General features: G+C 41.5%; 1 protein-coding gene across 1 annotated transcript in view; it reads left to right on the top strand.

Annotated features, from left to right (window-relative positions):
• adgrb3 (adhesion G protein-coupled receptor B3) overlaps positions 1-22,076 on the top strand; it is a 119,760-nt gene that overhangs the window by 1,747 nt on the left and 95,937 nt on the right. Inside the window, exon 2 of the mRNA XM_053436382.1 lies at positions 168-936. Within this exon, the coding sequence (XP_053292357.1) occupies positions 183-936 (754 nt within the window). The 5' untranslated portion in view covers positions 168-182. The remainder of the gene's footprint in view (positions 1-167; positions 937-22,076) is intronic.

Here is a 22,076-nt window from a genome sequence, read left to right as displayed (position 1 = left end):
TGGATGCAAAAGACACGTTGCTGAGGTTAAGGTGTCTTTTTCACCCATTTTCACGGTAGGACGTGATTAGGATTGTGTAAAGCTCACCTGTCACATCACTTACCATGCTCCCTGTGTCCTCTGCTCTGACATGCCTTTGTGTAATTCTCTCCCATTTCTCCCTGCAGGCCAAATGACATAGGATGAAGGCTGTTCGAAACCTGTTGATTTATATATTTTCCACCTATCTTCTGGTTATGTTTGGATTAACTGGTGCCCAAGATTATTGGTGTTCCACTCTGGTGAAGGGGGTCATTTATGGATCATATTCGGTGACTGAGATGTTTCCTAAGAACTACACAAACTGTACATGGACGCTGGAGAACCCAGACCCAACCAAATACAGCATCTACCTGAAGCTATACAAGCGAGACTTGAGCTGCTCTGAGTACTCCCTGCTTGCTTATCAGTTTGACCACTACTCGCACGAAAAGATCAATGAGCTGCTGAAAGTCAACGAGACTATAGTGTACCTGTGCGATTCCAAGAATATTTATATATTTTTGCTGTATGACAAGAATTTTGTCCAACTACGGAGAGTTTTCCCTTATGATTATAACGGATTGACGCCGCAGAAGCTGGATGAGGAGGAGAAGTCCAATGTGGAGTTTCTGGTCTTGAATAAGGCGAGCCCGAGCCAGTTTGGGTGTCAAGTGCTTTGTACATGGCTGGAAAACTGCCTGAAACTAGAGAAAGGGACGGTGGAGACGTGTGGGATCGTGTACACAAAATGCACATGTCCCCAGCATTTAGGCGATGGAGAATCAGAGAGCGTGCTCATGCTCAACAACGTGGTTTTACCTTTGAATCCACAAACGGAGGGTTGCTTGTCACCCCAGCTACAGGCCGGGCAGGTCTGCAACCTGAGTGCAGAAGTGAAACGACCTCCTAAAGAAGGTAAGTATCCTTTAACCTTCCTATTTCATGCTCCTTTTATGCTGAAATAGATGCAGACTTAATGGACTACTGTAAGCGTAGATAAGATGGTAATCATGTCGTTCAAATGTGCACGTCAATGACTCCCTTCTCTGCCCTTATTGCATGTTTGAAGTGTGATGGCCCATGAAACAAAGAGCACACATAGATATATAGACTGCAGTTGGCTCATAAATGTGTCAACTTCAAGAACAAAGCTGCCAGAGGAGTTGGGTGCAGTAAAGACCACACCAGCTCAAACCAAACCACCTAAAGGGGGTGGGGTGAGGGGGGGTGGGTTCTTTCATTTGGCTGGATCCAAAATGCACTATCATTGCTGCAAATTTAAAATGGCTGTTTATTCCCCCTCTCTATGCTCCTCAGCACAGAGTTAAAATGGCTGTGTTTCCAAAATGTTATCACATCCATGTCAGTGTCATCCATACAAAGACCAACAGTGGTCGATATGGACACATCCATCGGTCTTTATTGGCATCTACGTCACATGGAGCGATTGGGATCATGGATTCAGCAGTGTCAGGTTGGATCACACTGCTCATGCAATGTGGATACCGATCAGATGTTTAGCTGTTAGTCAAATATGCAGGAACTAATAACTAAACATATTTAGATTCAGGATCACTGACTAAATGAGCACTACGTGTTCTATATAGGGATGCTACTTATCCATTGTTGCCATAGAGCAATGCAACGTGTTTTCTCTGTGTGTTGGAACTGAGCAATATTAACCATATAAGAGCTTACAGGAAAAAAAGGTGGAGTCACTTGCAGCTTTGATTCAAACGCAGGTTGAAATCGATGCATAAATATCTATACATCCTCACACATTCACAGGTAGACAGCGCAAGGAACATTTAAGAGTAAGCGGTTTTGATAAGGTCATAATGACCCTGCTCATTAGTGTTAACAGGTAGCAAGGGGAGTTATTGTAGTGAACACATTCCTGCAGCTCTTTGAATTACAAAGGGAGCCCTCCCTGACATGTAGCTGCTCGCATTCTAACAGATAGCAGAGATAATCCCGCAGGAGTACGATACATACTTCAGAGGTGAGGTGCGTTTACCATGAGATATAAAGGAGGGGTGTTCATCCCGGCAAGCTGAACCAGAAATAATGAGTCAACCTTCAGATTTTTGGGGGGGGGGGGGGGGGGGGGGGGGGGGGGGGGTTGTTGGGGGAAATAATGATAGCAGGAGCTGTCTCCCCCATGGCTATTACCAGAATAACAGTTGCTATAATAGCGCCTCGGAGTACAGGTGGCAGTTTTCTAATCAAGAGGAACAGGTGAGCATCGGCTGCAGCAGCTCAGCTCTTCGGTTGCCTCACGCTAAATGCTGCTAGATTCTAAATCCTATTTCTAGGCCTATTTTTGAACCCCACTAATACACCGAAATATTAGACCTAGATCCTACTACGCCCCTTGGATCTTTTTTAATGCTTTCGTAAGAGTTGCTCTTGCTCCAAATTTCCACGATTAATTAAATGGCTGGCCTCCATCAAGCTGGATGATAGAGCCCTCAAGCAATTAATATATACAGTTTCTGATGCAAATCCCGACTACAACTCAATCTGCAGTCAAGCAGCATGTGCGGTCACCTCAGAAAGTATGACTCAGCTGTCTATTTTTTTTTCTCTCCAGATAATTTAATCATTTGGCGAATCTCATGTTCAGATCACAAAAATAACCGGGGAGAATTATGCTTATTTTCACAGAAATTTCTCTGCTCCAAAACAACATTTGACATTTTTCTATCAGCATGTTAATAACAGCTTAAGAGCACAGCTTATTTTTTTCCCCCCCTCTCAGAAGATTTTCCACAAGCTTCTATTTATAGTGTTGGGTGATGGGAGGTTTGAATAATCCGTTTTCATCTGGATAACGGGGAGATCACCACTGGGTTTTAAAAGAGCACTGCGTCTCCTGTGGCGTCGTGGTGACAGACTGGGTGTCCCTGATGAAGAATAAAGCATTACAAACAGTGGACAAGGGCTCCATTTGATAAGATGGCTTGTCTTTGATCTTCTCAGTTCCTGGTAGAGGATGGCTTCACAGCACATCAAAGGGAAGCAGTGCTGGAGGTTGTATACTCCAACCGTACCACTGAAATGCCCAACCGGTGTTTCACACAGACAGAGGAAAGCCACGTTTTTAAGGTTAAAGCTCTTCACTGTTTAAGGTGGTTATGCAGACAATGGATTCCTAACACTCCCTGATACTGGGGTATTGTGGAAATCAGTGACAAAATGAAATCCCTAGCAGATGTAGCACCAGGGTGACTCATTTCTGCAGTTACATTTTCTTTTTTTACAACATTTCACATTTCATGAATAGGAGTAGTAAAAGGATGGAAGCACAATGATGCAGTGGCACTCACACAGAGACACTTCTCTGTCTTTTCTCTCGTGTTTCACATGGATTTCTCTCTCATCCCAAACATGCAAGTCAAGGAGACTGTTTATGCGGAGCTGCCCACAGGTGAATGAGTAGTGACTGCATAGCTCTGACGTCCTGGTGACGTGCCCTGGGTGTTTTTCTTGCTGTCGATCCAATTAAATCCCCGATCCAACGGGTGCTGTGCTGAGTTCTGGAGCAGAAAATCTAAAAATCTGAAGTCAAAAGCAGACAATCTTTTTACAGAGTCTCTATACTGCCCTAAATTTGAATCTCCCAGGGGCATATTTTTCGTTTTGAAAAGATGATTCAAGTTCATAAAGAGGCATTCAGTTGCCAGAAAGGAAGCAGAACCAGATATTTTAGTGCATGTTCTCTCACAGCTTTCTGCCCTTTCCGTGTCCAATCCTGTGCAGATGCTGATGTTTACATGTCTACAAGCTTAGAATCCTCAAATTGTACCGTTCAAAACATCCACAAATTGCACTTAGCTCTCGGAAGTAAACACCATCAGGCGTTGTCTTGCTTTGTGGCCTAGTCTCCTAGTCTCCTAGTCTGCACCTGGCTAAGGAAGTGTCTCATTCTTTGTCTCGTTTGGTTGAAACTTGCCAGTTTTCGAGGATCAGGGTCAAGGGGTCTCATTGTTTGAGAGGAATGTGTTTTGTTGCATGTCCTCCAAGGTGTTCATCTTGAATGCCTTGTACAACAATGTTCATTTCAAGAGACCCACTAAAGATCTCAGTTCTTTAATTTTGACAAATATTCCAGTTTATATGGCTGCATCTAGCTCGACCATCTCTTTCTTCTTTTCACTGACTTCCAGGTAAAAGTAGGAAAATAAGTCAAATGTGGCAGTGACAGTACGATGCCTTCTGGAGATTAGGGTTTGTAATTAGTTTAAAACCCGATAAGGCCACGAAAGAGCTGAAGCTGATAAGAATGTAAAATATTCAAATAAATATTATATGAGTTCACAAAGCGGCACTCCAAACCCATTGTTAGTACAAGAAGTGTTTTAGTAATGACTATGACATCACCGAATTGAGTCCTGATCCTTTTGTTTTTCAGGCGAAGGGGAATTGCTCACACTTATGCACATTGATTTGACTCGTACATGCACCATGCAATATGTATGCAATATATTCATTCTTCATGGATTGTGTAGCTTTGTTTAACACGGATGATTAAAGCCAACAGCCACAGATCTGACACGGAGGGATAGACATGTCACATTTCTTTGTTGCAGTATGTTCATGTTATCTAAGAAACATATCCACTTAAAGACTAATGGCAGATGCTAATCTGTGCGGACGCCTATGATCACTACGGTTTTTGACAATGCAGACCATGTGCCATGTGGAAAATGGCAATAGGATTTTATTGGCAAATGTGTGTGAAGCGTTCTAATGCAGCGTCACCTGCCAAAGTCCTGAGCACTGCAGCAGCTCAGCCTTGCTGCCTCACACAGTGAGGCCTTTTATTCACTTTGGATCTCAGTCAAGTCACTCAGTAGTCACACTGCATCATGCTCACCCCCATTGTTCAGTACACTTGGAGGCCATTTTAGTTCCAATTCAGTGAAGGAGAGAGCTCAGCTCAACAGCACAGAATCTGTTTGTTTTATCATAGACATGCAGTGTTTGTCTTTAGCTGTATTAAATGTCTTAAATATCCCATGTCCCAGTTTCCCCTCAAATCCTGGGCTAAATACCTCAAAGAATTCTAGCCTGCTGTAAAAACTGTCTCCAGGTTCAGCTCTTGGATGTTTAAAAAAAGTATTTGAGTGATGCTCTCTATGAACATTGTTCTGTATTAAACCTCTGGAGGCAGCTGTGGAAATGCTTAAGAAGGTTGTTAGGAGATGACAAGGTCAACACAAAAAGCATGATACACTGGGGGACCCTGAAGAATCGGCATGAATACATCAGCCATCTTCTTTGTCCATGAACTGCATGTTAAAATTTGCCTATTCAAAAAAAGACAGGGTGGTGCAGGGTGTGAAACGATGAAGTTTTATGCTGTAATAAACGACAAAGCTTTGGGCCGGTTCCAGTCGTGTTTTTGGAAAAATGTAGGTTTCTTTGCATGGCTGAGCTATACATATCTAAACTGGATATTCTCCAAATGGCCAAGGCCAAGGTTTCCTGATATAAAAAATTCACGAGGCTCTGAGGTGACACTTAAGTCATTTTACCCAGTGATACACTAAAACCACAAAACTGTTGCTATGTTTAAAGTTCTGCTTGAGCCACTCACACTGTCACACATGGATGCAAATAGGCTCTTTGGAACCACAAACATCACTGTGTCCCAATCATTACAAATTTATGGTACAATAAAGTACAGAGCCCACCACACAAGGCCCGTCATGGCTTTTATTTTGCATTGTAAGTTAACGAATTCAAACAAACATATGGAATTTCATCAAATGGTCTCTCTTGTAATTGTTTTATTAAAAAGGGCCCAAAAAAGTTATTAAAGGTTATATAAAGAAAAGCATATAGTCTAACACAAATAATATAACTTTATGCCATGATTTAATTTATTTCAGTTCATCTGCAAAGCTCAATGAGAAAATGCTGATGTCATGTATTTGTAACGTATCGCAGCAACATCTGAATCGAAACGTGACAAACGTGACAAGTGTTTGAATGCTCGTGGATGTTGCCAGGCAACTGTCAATCAAAGCTGATCCCACTCAAACCTCAATTCTGAATGTGGCTCATGTAGTCATGAATATTTAAATATATATTTAACATTTGGAATTAAGTTAAGAGCCTTAAATAGCCCATCCTCAGTTTCTCCTTCAGCTTGCACAACATTTTTAAAACAGCTGGAACAGGAAGAGACCTTGGAAGCAAGTTTTTTTTATTTGGCATCTTAAAGTAAGCACATGCACTTTTTATAGTTGCAGTAATTTTATTAAACTACTATTCCCACGGCTCTACTGACACTGCATGTGTTGACAGTTGCCTTGTATGACATCATAATGGTGTAAGGTGAGAATCATTCATGTGGTTTTGTTCTGGGACTTGCCGTCTATTGATGGACCAATAACGAAGAACTGAAAATAATTCAGTGTATTTTGTTCAATATCATCTGTAAACTATAATTAGATTTTTATTCGATTATCATTAATCATCAATCCAATGAAGTGGCCCACGAAGAATTGATTCACTGCGGGCCTAGCCGTGATGCTAACAGCGATAACCTGGCAGTGGGGTGGATGTAGATGAGCTGCTCATTTGACATGGATTTGTGATCTCAGTCTTGAGGCTATGTTTCAACAGCGTGACAATCGGAAGCTAAAGTGATAACTCTCCACAGACTGTGTGCTGTGAACTGGCTGCAAGTAAATTAAAGTCCTGTGTTGTCACAGCTCAGCTGCACTCACCACACTATGGAAAACCAGAGTTCAATTTAGAAAAGGGTGGTCCTGAGATATGGTTTTTAGAGCATCTCGGAAAAATTTAATTTAAATGTTTGCTTCTTAAATGCAAAAACATGATGCTGCGACTTAAACTACCTCCAAATAATAAAAAATTATAATTGATGATTCACTTGAAAATGAATAGATTAAGAGTGCTTTGGGAATTGGGACCAAAATGTATTTATAAGTTAATTTACTGATATACAATTTGTCGATAAACAGATTCATGAAGATTAATACATATCTATAATCTAATAGATACAAAGCCTGTTAAAAGGAAAGAAATGTGGTCGCTGATGAAACAATGGGACCATATTCTCAAGACGGCTCTCAGTAGGAAGGTAGAAAACGAGAGCTGCTTTTTTAAAAACACTGAGAAATAAAGTCATGTTCATGAATGCAAAAGCAACATATTCCATTGATGTTATAATTGAAACAAAAGAGAGATGCCAAAGAAGACAGAAAGGCAGAGTTTGAAGAACTGTACAGGGAAATCTACGACCATTAATAAAACAAAAGAGCTAAATTTAGGAGATGTGACTCATGATCCAAGTAGAGACGCTGGAGTATTTCACACTTATTTCACTGACTCCGTAAAGACTATAACTCAGAATTTCTGTATATCATTTTATTCTCTATCTCATTTATAGTGATGCTGCCATTCTGACTGCTAAAAAAGGGATAATTGAATCTGGAAATTTCCTCTTAACGGTCCCAAAGCCAATGGATGTCTATGGGATGGTCACAGTATTTATCAAAATCCATAAGGGTGCATTTAAATCTTCCTGTTTCAAATTTTTTTAATTGGTCCATTAATGAAGGAGAGTTTAATTAGTGTTTCACAAGTGCTTGGAAAACTGCGATAATTTAATTACACCAATGTTCAAATCAGGCGACCACATGGTCATCAGTAATTAGAGACCCATCAGTATCCTTCCAGCACTTTCAAAAACTCCCCCCGAAAAATGGATCTCCCAATTAAAAAAAAAGATTATATCACGTTTAAATGTTTTTTTAACAATGTGTCTGGGACTGCAGATAAAATTTAGATTAGTCACATTTACAAGATAGATACAAGTGCTCATGTTAATTAATGTGCATTTTCTCTCGTAAAATAAGATAAACTTCAACACAGAATACCTTACTGTTGTAGTTGGTGATAAATTATCACCAGTATCAATAGATCATATTTTATAAGCTATATTTCTTTATTTTGTAATATATTCATTTGAAAATTAATAACTTATTAGTATAGAGAGAGTTATTTATCATACATGAAACAAATGTGGTGGAATAAAAAGTTATCTGAAATGTAGATACTCGTTTAAAGTAATTAGGATTTTAACTTAAAGGCTCAGTGTTTAGTATTTAGTGACATCTAGTGGTAAGGTTCTGCCAATAAATCCCTTCCACCTAATTCTTACTTACTTGAGTAGTGTACTTGAGCTTATGTACTTAGTTACAGTTACAGCCTCAAACCCACATTTCTTAACTGAGTACATCAACCCAGGGACCATCACCACTTCAGTGTCATGAAGGTGACGTGTTTACGTTTTTTAACTTAATAGCCAACAATAAACCTAATTGCAATAAAAGTCACGAGCAACACTTAATGTCAATAATGTCATATTATGGTAATCAGCGGTATGGTTTATGTAATGTAATATCTATTTCTGATGTGAGGCAGCCGCCCCCCACAGCGGAACCCTGCGCGGGGTGACGAGGAGGAGCGCGTGTGTGTCTGATTTATTATCGAGCGTATCCCACCTGTGCGCACGATTCCCGTTGTGAAGTTCTCCCGGCGGTAGATTTGTGTGCCTGCGCGTCCACGCCGCACCAGTGCTCCCACAACTCCTCATAAATTCTTCTTGAAACGCCACAGATATGCCTGTTTAGCATTCAATCGCTCATTCAGCGCGCTCAGCTTTGCCCATTAAACGAAAATAACACAAAGCCACAAATCTCAACCACCGGCGTGTTGTTGTTGTTGTTGTGGAAAATGTTGAGCCGAGGCTGGATTGATACTCTTGTCTGAAGGGTACTGCAAAGGAAAATAGGATGTAACGAGGTGTGAGTAAGCAGTTCTGTGCCTTAGTTAGTTAGCAGATTGATTTATTGTGCTCCAGCTTCTATCACTTTGGATGATTCCTATACATATTTTCAAATATTAGCAATATGTACAAGACATACTGATATTTTCCTTTAAAAGGCTTCACTGTAGGAAACGTTCTATCAATGTGTGAAAGGTTTTGGGTCTTGATAAAGATCTCTTTCCTCGTTTTTTCCACTGCAGAGGAATTGTTCCACGTCTCATCATGTTGAGAGACGCTGGTGCTGCATCAATTTTGCCGTAGTGCGTGCACGGCAGAAGCTGATGCTGTTATTTGTCAAAGGCTGTGCTCGCTTCGTCACCGCAGCAGCAGTACACACTTATCACGAGACCTTTCCATTTGAAATTGCACGTCTTACTTTGACATCACAGCATCCAGTCCCTGTTTTGCAATTTATGAGTGAAAGATAAGTGGGATCTTATGAATCAAAGCAAAAGCCATTGTCTGTCTGTCCCCGTCTCTGTAGATGAAGAAGACTGTCTCATCTTCTTATTATACAAATTACATCTGTTCAATGCCATCAAATGCATAATTCAATCCAAACAGTCATTTCTGATTCGCTGCATATCAAAGAAAAAAAAGGCCCCTGCTGTCTGACGCCGGAGAAAAGGGGGGGCACACCGCTTGTTTTCCAATATATCCAACCAGAACAGTGTGTGTGACACCGAGAGGTTTGTGGTGACTCCTCTTCACAGCAGAATGGAGCAATTCAGCTCACTGCAAAACAATTAAATTGGTCAACAATTGTGATTCTCATATGACAAATCCATTTAGAATACAAAATCCTTCAGAGCGGGCCTCAGCCAGTGCGTTATTCATCCTTCTGAGGGAACATGAGCAACAATCACGAGTCTGTTAACGCTCGGCCCTACAGTTCTGAGGCGAGGGCCGATCTTTTGAAGCTCTTTGTGCGGAGAGACACCGTCAGATGTCTCCAACATTTTTCTTTTCTCTAAATAAGCTTAAAAAACATCATATTCCAACTTTCGCGTGGGCAGATTGGATGTTGTAAATTATGATCAATCCTTTGTCATGCGGTGCCAGATATGCTAATGCAAAATGATGTGCCGCTTTCTGCCTCTCAGTTGCATGTCCCTGCATTTCAACCCAGTTAGATTCGGCCTGTCACCGGACGGCTATTTCAGCAGCGGCATTTGCATAAACATCCGCCCACCAAAACCTGGCAAATGAATCTGTCACTCAGAGACACTGTCCGCGTGGTAAAGTGGAGGCAAATCCATCTTTCTCCTGTCGCTGCTCTGGCTGGCCCTCCCTCTGCAGGGTGTAGCCAGTGTCCTCGTGGAGCTGTAATGGATGCTGCCTTTAAACTTACATGCTATGATCTAGGGCAGCACACACGCTTACATAATCGGTGTCATGTAACGATATCAGGTTGTGCACTCATCCCCACGTCGTTCATTCAACATTGACGACTCAAGTCGAGGGATTGAAATCGTATTCTTTATTGTGGGAATAATTAAGACCTGATTGCATTACAGCAGTATACAGTAGTGGTAGTATTTGTGAATAAAAGGCCGTCGGACCTCAGGTGCTGACGACTGCTCTGTGAAGCGTTAACTCTGAAATGCACTTTTATGGTCAAGGGCATGAGTTTAAGGTGAATACCACCGTCTGTGATCCCAGATTGTCCAATTTACAACCAGTGACCTTACTCCTAATGCTGGAAATAAGAAAATCCAGACTGATTTGTCAGGATAAGGAGAATCGAGATTGAACTTGTGACTCTTTTTAGTCCGTTACAGACTCCTGAACACACACATAACCACGGGCGAGGTTTTCTTCTTGCTTTTGCTTATTAAAAAAGAAACTCCAGTGTCGCTCATAAAGCAGTAGACAAAAAAGAGCAAAGAGACTTATTTAAAAGTAATTAGGATTTTTAAAGAATCATGAACATCCTTTGTAAACAAGGCTTCACTCTGATGTGAAACAGCACAAGTGGAGACAAACGGTTGTGAATGCCCTGAGCTCTGTTGAAAATGAAAACATCGGTGTAAGTACATAATACTGGAACGACATGATGTGCTGTAGTGCAGGACAAACAAAGTACAATACAAGTCGGTCATGTGATCGTGTCAGGGTTCAGACGACAAGCGTTTTGTCAGACAAAGGATGCATCAGAGTTCAATTCCACAAATTTCTCAGAACGACAAGATTATGTTTTGTTGTGTGCGACGGCAATAACAACAGTATTCAGGCTTAATGGTGAATGGTTCGGCTACAACAATACAGGGTCATCCATAGAGAAAACATACAAATCCAAATCCATGAATCAAAAAAGGCTTACAACACAATAATAATAAATAATGTAATGAAAATAAAAAAAACACAGTGATACGAATTTTGCATTGATCCCTGATCTGCCCTGATCATCCTTTACCATATCACAGTCATATGAAAACATTAGTCTTATTGGTCTCATTGATCTTGTTGTTGTCAGCTGTTTTTTTTTTTTGTGGTTTTGCAGGATTAAACAACACAGTCCAAAACACACCCGCTGCACTGCCCCTGTACGAGTGCCTGCCCTCTTCTTTCCCCGTACCAAAATGGATAATTGTATACTGAGTAATTTTGGGGAAGAAAGGGTCATTTGAGTGGAATCACTAAGGCTTGACAGATGCATGATGGGATATTTCAGTAACTTGGCTACCATGAGCGAAGACAGCTGACATAGCTTGCACTGCCTGCATGTTTCCATGGAGCGCAATTAAAACTGGGCTCCTCTGACTGTAAGGCAAAGTGTTACGTAACATCGACTGAGATACAAATGTGTTTTCACTCTTCAACAGTTCTCCGTCCTACATAGCACAGAGAGATGGTCCAGCATAAATAATAATAATAACGACGATAATAATATAAAGAAAAGATAAAGGACTTGAGTAGATGTAAGCGATGGATAAGCCAGATATGGATAGAGCATTCACAACCAGACATGGATCAGACTGTTTCATCAAGGACACATGGTAACTTGATTTACAAATCAGATTTAACCACGTTTATGGCTGTGTTGAAATCAGATTTGAGCAGCATTTCTGGATACAGTGTTGGTGTGTGTATGTGTGTGTGTGTGTGTGTGTGTGTGTGTGTGTGTGTGAGAGTGTGTGTGTGTGTGTGTGTGTGTGTGTGTGTGTGTCTGCTTGTTCCAATCAGATTTGAAACTGTCCTTTACACCAATATCAACCCCCGCTCCCAGCAACGATGTCACTTTCACAGCATGATTATCCCGCCCACGCTTCCACACATCTTTAACTCATGTGTCACTGCTGCTGTCTGGTGCGCTGGCTCAGGTCTGCACCACAACCACATGTGCTGTGGCATGAAGAAAAAAAGCAAAGAGATGGTCGATGCATCCTCATCTGGCCTGCAGCGTATTCTCCTCCGAGTCTGGTCCACCAACAAACCTACACACCACTATCTCATTACCATAGCAACCACTGCAGATGGGCATTCCATTCCAACCCGATCACTTTTGAACAGCAGCTTGGAGTGAAATTAGATTCTCTAGTAGTTTTGGATATTGCACTTTAAAGACATCAATGCATCCTAGGCCATTATATCATATCAGTGGGGATAATTGTGAAGATGCAACAATTCCATTATCCACATGAGCTTTTTAAGAATTAATCTTATAATCTGTTTTTTATTAACCATCTAAAGCTGGGCTATGAAACACTATGATCATTATTACAATATCCTTTTCAGCGATATAGCAAAGGTGCAACATAAATCAATATATTGCTTATGCAATGTGCAGCACAGTGAGAAAAACCTTCACTCAGGGGCAAAATCTGTATATAAACTTAAAGAAAAGAATCTACCACTTATTATAAATAATTGATATTGTTTAATATGATTTTTTTTACTTGATATAATTTGGTCATCGTTCAGCCCCTCTTCTAATCACATTGCTCAAGGTCTGGTCATGTTTAGTCTAGTTGTTATATATTTTAGCAAAACCCTGAAGAAGCGCCACCTCTGCCAGTCGATATCCTGCAGAGTGTAATTGCTTTGCTTGAGTATGTAATATTATAAACACGCTCTTTCCTTAAATAATCCTTAATTGTTAATTTGCTCGCAATCTCCTCCAAGTCTCAATGGCGGCATCAGTGTGAGATCTCTAGACGCAGCGAAATGAGCAAATCGCACTCCACCAAATTAGCAGAGATCTGCAGCGGGGCACCCCATCCACTCAGCCAATACAGAGGAGCCGTCAGGTGTTCAGAGGCTCTCTGCGGTATCGTGTTAAAGAGAAAGAGCCTCAGTGCGGAGGAGCCACGGTGAAATGTGATGGATAAATCAGAAGCTTTGGGAAATGGCTTTGGATTAGAGAATAAATAGTGGACCACCACAGGTAGTCCAGACTCTGCAGACCTGCTCTGCCTCAGAAGCACCTCCACTAAAACCCCTTTGTATCAGGATTGAAAAAAAAATGAAACACTGCGGGCAGATGGTCTCTAGCGCAGGTCTCTGAGAATTACACGCGCAGTGTAATCTCAGGCTTTCAAATATGGATTAAAGACGATTCTTACATTTTAATTCTTAATCAGGAATTTTGCAGCATCTGGAAATGTTTCCTTTTGCTGGATAGTCGGTGTTCCCGCCTCGCTGCAAGGATGCAAGTGTCCTGAGGGTGTGTGATCGGCGCTCTGTGACGTCGCTGTGAGGGGAGGTTACGGCAAAATGCCGGAAAATGTTCAACGAGAGGGGGTCAGTGCAACAGGGATTTCCAGCTGGTGACATGTCAAACACGGAAAAGGGCACACGGCTATGTAAATACAATTTAAAGTGCCAAGCGATTGCATTATTCTACGCTCTCTTCCTCACCGAGTCAAAGGCTGAATGCATAAACCTACATGTCCTCGTATGTACGATGCAAACACATGAATAAATGACACAGGAAACCTGAATAGACTCCATTTAGTCCTGGTGATCTCCTGGCCCTGAAACACTCCGGATTGAAGCTGGCGACGGCTGACAGAGTTCATCTGTCGTCGCAGTCCCATACAGCATCAGCCCGGGATTGAATTATGCAAGAGGTCAACCCCGAGCGCAGTGAGTCAGTATCAGCGTTATTCCCTCCAATGAGTTTGGTGTGAGCCAAAGTGATCACGACCGGTAACTGCAGCCATTTCCCACGTCATCTGTGGAGGGTCCGCTTATTTGAATCTGATGTGTGCCTCTCACACGGTGGATGTGAAGAGATGTTGTTGTTTTTATATTGTTGTTTTATGTTCAGTGCACCAACGAACGACACCAAGGCAATTTCCTGTATGTGCAATCAAATTTGCCAAATAAAATAATTCTGATTCTGAAATCGCTGTGGTAATGGCAAATCTACTGAAAATGTCATTTATAGTGTTCACATTTTAATAAAGGGTGTTAAACAATGTTTTCCCCTGTTGGATCTAAAACTCTGATCCATGTGAGAATATATACAAATGCACATAAGGAAGTGGAAGGGAGGGGATGAATCATTAATCTTAAGCCTCACAGCATTTATATTTCATATTAGATGGATTATACTTCATTACACATCATGTGGCAAATTATGTATCGGAGCCGTGGCTGCGAGCTACATGGATGATCATGTTTTGTTCACTGTTGTCTAAACTAGTCATAACTAGTCTGTTACAATAGACCTACTGTTGGCATTTTTATGTAACATCGGACTGCTAACATCTCTTTAAAATCTACTGGTTGTTAATTAGGCCTCAATTTGATCAGATATTAGCCATATTTTTGATTTGATTTACATTTCTATTTCCCACCATTTCTTCTGTCTCTCGCAGAGCATCTGCCACCCTGGAGTGTGATGCAAATCCCAAAAAATGGCTGGCATGTAAATCCCGCGCTCACTCCTGTAATCTGTGCAGTCTTTGATTTGGTGCATTGAAAGACACCTTTGTTTGTGGAGGAAACATTAATAGGCCGTTTCTATCTGTGAGGCACTTTTACAGAGCCTTTGATTTTGTCTCTTTGAAACGCGTCTGTGAAACGAGGTCATGAGACACACAGCTGCCGCGCGTGTGAGTGTGTGTTGCATCAAGCTAATGAATATAGAGCAAATGGCACTGAAGAGATAATGTAGAAAATAATCGCCCTGTGATTCTTACTCCCCGTCTGAGCTGCACTTGGTTTCCGTCACTATTAATAAACACTTCTGCTCCGTGATGACTCAGTGCTGGCGCGTTAAACTTTAAATCCAAACGCGGCGCATCTGGAATATTGAAACCCCCACTTGGGAAGTCCACAGCCAGCGCGGTTGTGGAGAGTTTGCCTCCGCGCCACTTTGCAGTCGCGGTTTGTTTTGGAAACACGGGTCACTGGAGGCCGGGACACCGGGAGAACTGAACTCCAAACCTGCACCGGGCTTATTATAAATTCTGAGGGGTTCAACAACATCAGTATTCCTTGGTCAAAAGCCATCTCCCTGCTTCGCTCTAAAATGCATCAATGCAGACAGGACGGCTGGAGGCCATCACTCGGTGGTCACCCTTGTGCGTCAGCTGATCATGTGATCACTCACTCCCACACCTTCTTTTTTTGTTGCACTGTGCCCTGAGTAACACAGACATGTCATACAAATCTGCCTAACCTGTTTTGATTTATGCACTGAATCTAAAAAAAAAGTGGTTGATAAATGAATAAATGCATTCATTGTTTATAAGCTAATTATTTCACTTCAGATGTTTAATCAGGTGTAAGGATTGAAAATTCTACTGTAAATTTAATTTATTTGAGATGACGGCACACAACAGGAGTAGTAGTAAAGTGAAATCACAATGGTTTATTGATTTATATTGAGAACCTTCCTTTTGTTGCATTGATTGACAAATTCTTACTGCGGCAATAAAGAGGAAAGTAGTTCCGCTGACTGAGGCGGATTTGTAGCAAACGCACAACAAATTAAACACTTCATCTAAAAAATTACAATTGTTGAATTTTCCAATTTGAAATATATGAATTCAGAAAAAAAAGGCCCTTGCAATAACAGAATGCAAAAGTGAAATTTGAAAAAGTTAATTATTTTCAAGGTTAAAATCTCCACCTTACTAATGCACAGCACCGTCACTTGAGAGAGCCTTATGAAAAACAAACCCTCATTTTTGTGTGTGTGCGATAATGTCTAAGAACACTTCAGCAAATGGCTCATGACTGTACAGCCTCTTTAATCAGTGTCCAAACCGATGGGTCCACATTAGCTCCACATACAACAGCACGCCCTTAATAAAGCAAATGCCACCACAATGAATAGTTGAGGTGACCCTGTGGTTCCGTGTCAAACCTTGTGAAACCTGTTCTCTTTACTTCGTGTCAGGCTTCAGCAAATGTCAAACTGCAATGTATGTTGTAGCTTTGCTTTGGCAAAAAAAGAAAATAACACATGACACAAAATAAATTGTCAACTGAAAATGCCTCTGCCACTATCAGCTCTGAACATGCTGTAGGTCAAACTGAGAACTGATTCTGTTTTTATTCCTCTGTGCCGGCGACAGCCAGCGGCCAAAGGCTTTGTGTTTTTGGGTTGTCTGTACGCCAGCTTCATTCCTGTGAGCGCCTTGAGGGAATTTCTTCAAATTTGGTACAAATATTCACTTGTACTCAAGGATGAACTTATTCGATTTAAAAAATAAAAATGTTTGGCCTTGTGAGGGTGATATCTCAGGAACGCCTGGATGGAATCCTTTCTCATTTGGCACAAGCATTCACTTCGGACTCAAGGATTAACAAACTTGATTTTGGTACCAAAAGGTCAAAGGACCCTGTGGCCTCAGAAAGTTTTTGTTTTTCTTGAATTTGATATCTTGAGATCATCTTGAGGGGATTTCTTCAAATTTGATACGAACATTCCATTGGACTCAAGGATGATCTTAATAGAATTTGTTGGTCAAAGGTCACCGTGACCTCACAAAGAACATTTTTTGCCTGGTGAATCTCCAGAACGCCTTGTTGGAATCCTTTCACATTTGGCACAAACATTCCCTTGAACTTTGTTTTCACTTTGGTAGCCAAAGGTCAAGTTCATGGTGGCCTCACACAGGGACGGAATTTCTTCAACTTTTGATCAATTGTCACTTGGACTAAGATTTCCATGAACAGTGATTACATCTCAATGGTGATTGTTCAAAGTGACCTAATATAAATCAGGAAAAAAAGGTTTTTATCAAATATATATTTTGCAAATAGACAGTTTCAATCTTTCTCTTTTTACCTAATTTAGATGTTCAAGAAAAATCTGCCCCAATCCCAAGCCAAGTCTTTATTTGCATGAGAAAGCAAACGGTTAGTCCCATGATTTATTCTATGCAGGCTAATTTGAAAACTATTAGCAAAAGCAATTTAGTTAGCTACCAAATCTGATTAATGTTTGGTGTCAAGACTTAACTGAGGACAAAATCAACACTGCATTTTTCTGCATTCAGCATCTTGGTTGCAATTTTTCTCATCAAGCCATATGTGTTCCTCTTTAAACAAGAATACAATTGTATTTGAGTTTAACTTTAACACTCAGGTAAAGTACAACGTCTTAACAGTTAGTGCCCATTTACTTTTTTAAGCCTGAAAAATGTATGACAGGGCTACTGAGCTGTGATCAGGTTTCTTCAGGCACCAACACCTGGCAGCGCTCTGTGGGTTTGTGGCTCTATAGGCCCATTTATATGAAGATGTCTGCGCCCTGCTCTCGCACAGTGATCTAAAGGCATCATTTAGCAGGTGCTCAGGAGCCTTGAGATGCTCCACTTTAAGAGCTCTGCTGCTCGCACCATCTTGCCTAACCATCAGCTCAGCGGTGTCCAAAGCTCCACTGTTGTGATGTTGTCTCAACAGTTATTCAAGTGCAATAATTGCAGCTTTTTCCTGTGATGTGAGGTGACAATTAGAGGGGGAGGGGGCGGGGGGGGGTTGCGAAGAAAAAGAGGATTAGCAGTGCGAGTGAGAGAACACTTTGCCATTTGGCAGTTTGAAAGTACGCCGACACTGAATTGCGGGAACAATCAGAGGATTCTGTAAACAATGTTCTTTGTGGGTGTCGAGAGATGCAGCGTTGACATTTTTTTTTTCACAGTGGCTCCCGATAAGCGAGAGGGCCTGAATACATTTCGGGACGTAGAAGCTCATTATGTCCCCTCCTGTCTTACATTTTCTCTTTGGAAATTGCAAAGTTCACCCTCGCTTTGCGGCCGTGATGCGTAATCAACATCTTTAAGGTCAGTCGTGCCTCATATCTTTGACCCGTGGGACAAATGAAAAATAGTGGCGGAAGACGCTGATTTTGTTATCGGTGTCCCTAGCTGACTGAGGCATTACAATAGGCCTCTGAGGTCAGTGTCAGTGGGCGAATGCAGAGATAATGCAGGCTAATGTCAGCGCTTATCACAGCAGCTTGTTCCAAAGGGTCCATTTCTGACACGTAGAGGTACGTGCTAGTCCAGGAGGTGAATTTCACCGTCAATTGGCTATAACAGTCTTTACCCCGCAGTCAATTTGCACAGTTTACAGATTGCTGATTGGAAGGGGCTCTCTCAGAGCTGTTTTAGGTGTATGTTGGCGGAGCGGGGGTTAAGCAAAGAGGCAACACGACATGTGAATGAGTTACAGGTTATAGGTGTATGCTTCTTCACAGCACCGCTCTTTGTTAAAGGAGCAAACAGAAACTCGACAGAATGGAATCAATAGAATGTTTAAAGACCCTGACAACACAAGCACTGCAGCCTCGACAACCATGTAGGTTGTGTCCTTACCCTCTAAAAACCCATATGTCCCGTGGGTCTGCTGTCGTATGTGCAGCGTTACAAAGGAAGTTTTAATCCACTGCAAATTGAAGACATTTGTGTTGTGGACTGTGGACAAAGCAAACTAACTGCAGATATTGCTTTGTGTTAAGTGAAATCTGTATTTTTTAAAATATTTTTCCATGTTTTATTGAGCGAACAAGATAAAGATAAGATAAATAACAGATTCAATTATTAAAAAAACATTAATTGCAGCCCCATATATCATGGATGAAGACCATGGTCTCAGCGCCGTTCGTTATTCATTGGAAATCCACACAGGCGGTCGCAAACGTACCAGGCCACACACAAAAGGTACACACAGCAGAAGACCAACTACTGCAGAGATCAAATCAAGACCCACACATTACAACACTAGACTGCAAACTAAGACGAAAAATGCATCTCCACTTCCCTTCATATCTATTGTCAGCACATAAAATACATAAATTTGTTTTTGAAGTTGCAGACAACTGGATGTCAGCTTTTTAAGCCTCCGTGGGATGGAACACCCCCCCCCCCCCCCCCCCAAACACACACACACAACTCTTGCTCCTCTATTGCCTGCACTTGCTGAGGTAACACTGAGATCAAATTACATCAGAAATGTTCCTCGGGGGTCTCACCACGCTCAGCGGATCATTCTCAAATGCATTTGACGACTCGGATATTGAGCCAAAAGTTATTTTGACAAAGCGGGCAAGCAGAAAAGTGGATGATACCGGACGGATCATTATCAAAGTGGTAAAACCAGAGGACACACAAACACATGGACGTGAGTGCAGGCGCTGCAGTCAGCAATTTCTAGAACTAGTGCAAAGGGATTTTGGGTATGGAATGTACAACACAGCATATATAACAATATTGCATCCTGACCATGTTGGGTGTGCTAAGTGCGGAACAACTTCAAAGATATTAAATTGTGCGAGCGATTTGAAGAAGGACTTAAAAATCCTATGAGTCATTCATTTGTAAATTGTGAGTGTCTGAACATTTCTCTGACTTAACAGGCAAAGTGAGTTAAGTCACACATGTCCACAGAGCAACATGTGGAAGTATGTTCTTCTCTTTGCTCTCTTGTGTCAGTTTGCATTTTTCTAACCTTGTCACGGAGCGGCTAAGAGGGCTGTCCTGTGAGTTATTTCATATGGGCACAAAACACACTGAACAAATGTCTGTGTATGCTTCCCGACCTAAGGCCACGCTCGTTCACGGCGAAAAAACCACGGAACACAATTTTTTTCGTCCTTGAGGTAGGAACACATGTGGATGTTGGGCCGGTACTTTATTTGTACCTGTCCTACAAACGCCCTCCATCAATTTCTGAAAAAGCATTGATTTATCGGTCCCGCAGCCTTTTTGGACGTTAACAGTGGGAAAAAAAACTTGATATCGGGCCGAGTGTTGGTCTGTGTCCATTCCTGCTGCTTGTCAGGTGTGTAACTCCAAGCCTGACTGAATTCCCAGATGGACTGAGGCCATCAGCCCGGCCAGACAGATGAATCTAAAGCAAAGCAATGAGATTTCTGCTGGAGTCTGCCTTTCAGGACAGAACAGCATCGGTGAACTCAGTGTGAAATAGGTTGGTCTGGACAGTGTCCCCTTGCCTTTAATGCACGAAGCCGAGGCTTTGTTTAGATGCTCCTTCACGTTCTGGGGTAGGAAAAAAGCGTGTCTAACAGGGAAAGTCAGAATACCTCCTGCCTTTAACAAAAAGAGGGAGCACTCCGATTCTATTCATTATTCAAGACCTTGGACTGGCATGTAAAAATAAACGCCCCGCCATCAGATAAAGTCAGTGCTGCATTCGAACAGAGTAAACACCCACACAAATCTGTCACTACCTTTGTTTGTTTGTTTTAAAATGTAAATTGAATGTCTCTGGAGAAGAGCAGAGATAATAAAAAACTACAACAAAAATATATATAAGCATTTTCACCAATATAGGATTGTTGATTGATTTTTTTAAGATGGACACTAACACAATAGACACTGTCAAAACCGACTGTATGCCTGTACTCTGTTTGTTGTGGAACCTGTATAAACAACTGCTTTTAATTGAAAGAGCTCTAAAGTCTTCTCCAAATGTTGCTTGGTGCTTATTAGCATGTTTGTGTCATCAGCTCTTTATCTGTTTGTGTCTCTCTTACTCTTCATGCTCACATAGCATTTCAATATTGCTGAATTCCTTGTAGAACCGTTCTCGTTTATCTGTTTCTGGTGTCAGACAATGAAACAAGTATGAAATAGTGACTGAAGGCAACATGTTAACCAGCAGTCACTTCATTACCAAGCTAATGCCCTGATAAATGATCAGATTGTAGGCCTTACGCAGTTAAGGACAGTAAAAGACAACTGTGGTACTGTGAAGTCCGAGGCTCATTCATGTTGATCAGCTGCTGTGCCGTGTGAGAATGAAATGCATCGACAGGTGATGTCCGTGGAGGGAAGGCCTGACCTTATTCTCATGGGGAACACCGTCGAATCTCTTCAACATATATTCTCAAAAGTCTTTTCAAAAAGCCCAGAGATTTTCCTCGCTAGGTGAATTGAAAAATGTGGCTGAAGGGGTGTAGTGACCAAGGCACTGAGTTGGAGACACTGTCTGTAAATCCCCCCTGACAACGTTACAGAGACTGTCTTTGCTAAGAGCAATGGTCAATGAGGAAGGTCACATGGAATTTGGCTGACCAATGGTTATTCTATGCATTCTCCATTGCTATGCAATAGAAATAAGAACAGTTTGCTTCAAAGAACCTTCCCTGTGTGATTCTGATGTCTCGTACTTCAAGGTGCCATCATCACCTTAAGAAATATTGACAAAAGGTTTCATTAAGCTAGGTCTGAACCGAGACAGTTTTGCTTGTCAAATTCATTTCAAATGTCTTCACTGCAATCAAATGCAGTAGGCCTGGAAACTATGTCAGCAATTAGTGAGAATAACAAAGACAGAAGTGCCAGATTTTCATAAAAAGGCTTAAAACAGTACAATTAAAGTGGATTGGCTCGTGGGCATTGGACATCATGTACCCATCTGAGCTGGATGTCTGTGTCTGTTATGCCAGCATTGTACTAGTTCTGATCGTCCCTAGGCTCTCTCCATGAGAAATTGCCAGAATCAGCTCTGATAGACAAGAGCGGAGGGGAAGTTTTAAAGTCTGCACAGCAACACTGGGGGAGTGGGAGGGAAAAAAACAAGATCAAAGACCCAAACTATAAAGCCACATTTCTTAAATGATGATGGTGAAGAATCGTGCGCCATTCCTCTTGTTGACAGAATGTACCTCAAACATTGTTACATTTCTCTTCAAAGATATGTTCTCTTACTTAAATCTCCAGAATGTGACAACACAACGAGTGAGTGTAGTAATTTCCTT

This window comes from Pleuronectes platessa, chromosome 12 (assembly GCF_947347685.1).
Source record: "Pleuronectes platessa chromosome 12, fPlePla1.1, whole genome shotgun sequence".
Classification (NCBI taxonomy): domain Eukaryota; kingdom Metazoa; phylum Chordata; class Actinopteri; order Pleuronectiformes; family Pleuronectidae; genus Pleuronectes; species Pleuronectes platessa.
The sequence above is the reverse complement of the archived record's forward strand: the minus strand, read 5'-3'. Positions and strand labels throughout refer to the sequence as shown.